Raw genomic sequence first — 4,562 nt, forward strand, 5'->3', positions numbered from 1 at the left:
AAGCCCAACTACAGTCGTGCAAACAAAAGGCCGACGCAAAGCCCACAACACGGTAATATATATATACTGGCCGGGTTCATCATCAGGGTAATGGAACTCCACCAGGCAGGCCTCATATGACTCACGGAAGCACCGGCCAAGCGGCTCCTTTCTCTTCTCTTAAAAAGAAAAAAAAAATGAGGCTGCTAGCTTTCTTTCTCCCTCAAAAAAGAAAAAAAAAGGTTTTTTTGAAGCTTCTTCTAAATGAAATTTGATCAAAGCTTCTTCTAAAGCCAGCCTGGAAACATGTGCAAACACACATTATCATCGCTTTTCGTTTGCTTTCATCCCCGGTCAGATCAGGTGAGATATGGATGCCACACCTGAACTACACTAGTGGTTGGGCGCCATCCAGTGGCGCCGCCTAAGTGGAAGTTGGAGCGGTGCCCCATGGATATGCCCCTTGCACTTGTTTTCACTATGTAGTATCAGGGCCGGTCATGGCCCGGGGCTAAATAAGAACCTGGGACCCTTTAGTATAAATAAATATGGAAATACAATTCAATGATATAGATCAATCCAATAAAATCTCTATCAATTTATCCCTAAAAAAATATCAATTACGATGGCAAAATCACTATACCTTGTCTCAAATCGGCATCTGGCTTCTCAACGTTGTCGCATGGAAACCAACGATTGCGCAGCCTAGAAAGATCAGGCGTCACGCGAATCAATCAGCAGCTTGGGCGACGCAACCACGACAGATCCAATCGCCAAAAGACAAAAAGGCAACTCTTGCTGCTTCGTGCAATCGTGCTCTTGTGCCTAGAGTCCAGTCAATTCATGAACTCTTTTTAAGTCGGTGAACTTTCTTTCTAAATTGATGAACTCTTTTTCAAGACCGATGAACTCTTTTCACAATTCATTAACCTTTTTTTTAGAAATCGATGTACTTTTTTTCAAAATCGGTGAACTATTTTTCAAAATTGATGAACTTTTTTTCTATATTGATGAACTCTTTTCACAATCCATGAACTTTTTTTTCAAAACCAACGAAATCTTTTTCAAAATTGGTGAACTGTTTTTCAAAATTGATGAACTTTTTCAAAATGAATGAACTTTTTTCCAAATCGGTGAACCTTTTTTCAAAATTGATGAACTTATTTCAAAATAACCTTTTTCCCCAAAAACCAATGATTTTTTTTGCTAAAAATCGACGATCTTGGTTTGTTAAAAAGAATAAAAAATTTATATTTGTTACAAGGTAACGTTTTACTAAAGGAAACTTTAAGTAGGGCGGTTTTCTTTGTAATAAACAGAAGAGCTAGGATGGTCTAGTGGTTATGACGTTAAGCTGTGAATGTTGAGGTGCTTGGTTTGAATCACAGCGACAACATATTTTTTTTTCTTCGCGTTTTCTTATCGAGTCTATTGGTGGGCCGGCCCACTAGGTGTCGCTAGCGAGCGCTGGTAGCACCAAACGGTGCCTACAACGCCGTATAGGGGCTCCCGGGTGGGGGGGCCCTCGTCTCGGGGACCCGGGGCGCCCCCCCCCCCCCCCTAGGGCAGGCCTTGTGGAGTATTATTGCATTAGACCTAAAGTACATCAATAAAAAAGTTGTTGATTGGAACAATAACACAGAGCTATGCAACACATTCAGAGAATGGATCAATCTTAAAAGGAGAAACAGTGACATCATAGATATTAAGAGGCTTATACAAACGCAACAAGTGACATAATGATACTACTTGCTAATATAAACCACCAACTAATTCAAAAAAATACAGCAGCATAGAGGTCAAGAACAAATCAACAAGAGTAGCACATGGAACGCCCGTCAACTGGTTCACCTGTTTGTGCAATATCCTAATCCATGAGAGCCGTCTCTGCTCCTATGTTGCCTAGTGCTAGACCAACTTCCGCCCTGCCCTCTCCGGCCGCCCCGCCGGAGGCGAAATTCCACCGATGGAAGGCCGCGCCGACACCCCCCGCGACCCCTCCGCCGCTGCCGCAAACCCTAGCGCGGGGTTGAGCTTCGTCTTAGCCGCCGGCTCCCCTCCTCCTCCAAGCAGCGGTCTCGCGCGCGGCCTTTTCATGGCGCCACAGACGACCTCGCAGGGTGGCGTCGCACCGCCGCCCGCCGTGAAGCCACAGGCCTCCGTCTTCAAGCTACCGTCCGAGCTCCCGATGACGATGAGGCGCTTGAAAATGTAGAAGGGGAGGATGAATCGTCTTCGGAAGAGGAGGAAGATGATGTGGCATTTGTTTGTGTGAACTTTTATTTGTCATGAACTTGGTTGGGTGATTTTGAACTATGAACTATGCCATGCAATTGAACTATGCTATGTTGCTCCAACTCATTATTTTGCACACTTGTTTATGTTTGAAAGAATCATCATATTGTCAAGTTGATATGTGTTGTTCATATTTGCCAAGCGCCGGCTGCTCGCGCGCGCTAGATTTGCACTGCCCGCTGGAGCTATGGCGGTGCATCATATTTTGCAGCGCATGCTGGAGCAAACGCCCTCCTGCGCGCTAAAAAGGCTATCTCGGTGCTGAAAAAATAATTTAGCGTGCCGCGCAATCACGCGGCTGTTGGAGATGCTCTTACAAGCGATGAAAACAATGATAAAAAAGTTAAAACAGCAACCATACCCACATCAATCACTCTTAACATCATGAGAACAACGAAAAAGGTTCTCCAACAACACCGCCTTTAGGAATGAAGCGGCACTCAAGTGCCGCCATTGCCAAGTTCAACCGCCGAAGGTCAGATTATTGTCTTTCACCTGAAGATCAAGTCCGAGCAATCCTAGCAATATAATGCCTACAACAAGGTAACAACATAAAAACATCGCCACATATAACCAATTAGCGCCTGGCCTTAGGTTTGCACCCTGGAGATCAAGTTTGAGCAATCCTAGCAATGCCTACACAAAGCCCTCTCCTCTTCTCTACGTAGCCCTCTCCACCCATACAAAGCTCTCGGCATCGACGATGAACCTCCTCCTCGTCACCGCCGGCCGCGTGACCAAGGACGTCCTGCTCGACTGGCGCCTCCTGAAGCGAAGTGTCCTGCTAGCCTATTTATGTGGTGTATCTTGGTTGATGCGTTGCTTGACTGACGAGTCATGAAACGGGGCGTCCAGCAACTCCGGCACAAGCCTCCAGCAGCACAGACCATGGGGCGAGGACCATCATCGAAGAAGCCCACCAAATTATCTCAACTTCACATTAGTTTCAAGCTAATTAGTCACCCACGCTAACTTTGAACTTTGTATTTCCGTTATGCAATTAATGGAAAGGGGTTATAGCCCGGGTCAAAAAAAAAGTTAGTGACCCACGCCTTATTCTGCTCCGGCAACCTCGTAATTAAAGTGATTATCTATATATAATATATCTTTGCACCTAGACGGAGGGAGTACATACTAAATTTGAACCTTCTTGTTGTAATGGAAATCGTATTATTATTATTTACTGTATTTAATTTGTAATGCATTACATATTAAAGGGACATTTAAACCCAATCCTGATAAATGTGAGGGAAAAAAGACAAGAAATGCACGGTTTTGTAGATAAAATGGATCACCATTTTAATTACATGGACACGTACGTACACATGGATGAATCAATCAATATATCGTACATAAACATATATACTGCATGCAGCAGACAGCTAGCTAGCTATATACATGCATGTGTCTGCAAACTTGTTTGCTTGCGGTACTTGAGATGATGGAAGAAGAACGAAGCTGGTAATTATTAAGCGGTGGATTTCTTGAGGTATGCGATGAGGTCGGCGCGCTCCTGAGGCTTCTTGAGGCCCGGAAACACCATCTTGGTGCCAGGGATGTACTGCCATGCATCCATCCATCCATCGATTTTGTTAGCAATTGTAAGAAATGATCGAGGAAGAAGAAGAAGAAGAAGAAGAAGAAAGAACCTTCTTAGGGTTGAGGAGGTAGTCGTAGAGGGTGTTTTCCTCCCAGACGACGGCCCTGCTCTTGTTGGCGGTGGAGTAGGCGTAGCCGGCGGTGGTGCCGGACTGGCGGCCGAAGAGGCCGCTGAGGTTGGGGCCCTGCTTGTGGGCGCCGCCGCGCTCCACCGTGTGGCACTGCGCGCACTTGGTCTTGAAGATCTTCTCGCCGCTCGCCGCGTTGCCCGCCGGGGCCTCACCGAACGATGCCATCCCTGCCTTCCTTTCCTTCCTTGCCGACCGGCCCTGTGTCTGTGTGTGTCTGTGTTTCTTTCTTGGATGGATGGATGGATGGATGGATGGGACCTAGCTGCTAGGCTAGCTAATTGCTTGTCTCTTTCACGCCGCAGCAACATGCCTCAATTAGACCTGCATGCCTGGCTTGCATTGCATGCACGCACGCTGGCGACCCGCCCGCTATTTCAGCTCCTTCATTGCCGTTTCTTGCATCCTTCCTGTCATCAGTGGACTGCCTGCCCTCAAATTGGCACCTCCTCCCTCGACATACACATGGGCTTCAAAAAAAAAAATCTTGTTCTCAAATTGGCACCAGCTGATGTCCTGCTCATTTTCCAATGTTTAACCACCCGGGCTATGCCACTTAAC

The 4,562-nt window shown here is 46.3% G+C and overlaps 1 protein-coding gene across 1 annotated transcript; it reads right to left on the reverse strand.

The window, feature by feature from the left end:
* Nucleotides 1–3,531: 3,531 nt before the first annotated feature.
* Nucleotides 3,532–4,280, reverse strand: LOC125534624 (cytochrome c-like). Its single transcript, XM_048697799.2, has 2 exons — nucleotides 3,924–4,280; nucleotides 3,532–3,835 (listed from the first exon to the last, which is right to left on the reverse strand). Exons 1-2 carry the CDS (start codon nucleotides 4,167–4,169, stop codon nucleotides 3,743–3,745), a joined length of 339 nt encoding a protein of 112 aa, XP_048553756.1. The 5' UTR covers nucleotides 4,170–4,280; the 3' UTR covers nucleotides 3,532–3,742.
* Between the last annotated feature and the right edge of the window lie 282 nt (nucleotides 4,281–4,562).

Source organism: Triticum urartu, chromosome 2A, assembly GCF_056163025.1.
Source record: "Triticum urartu cultivar PI428250 chromosome 2A, HENAU_Tu73, whole genome shotgun sequence".
Classification (NCBI taxonomy): domain Eukaryota; kingdom Viridiplantae; phylum Streptophyta; class Magnoliopsida; order Poales; family Poaceae; genus Triticum; species Triticum urartu.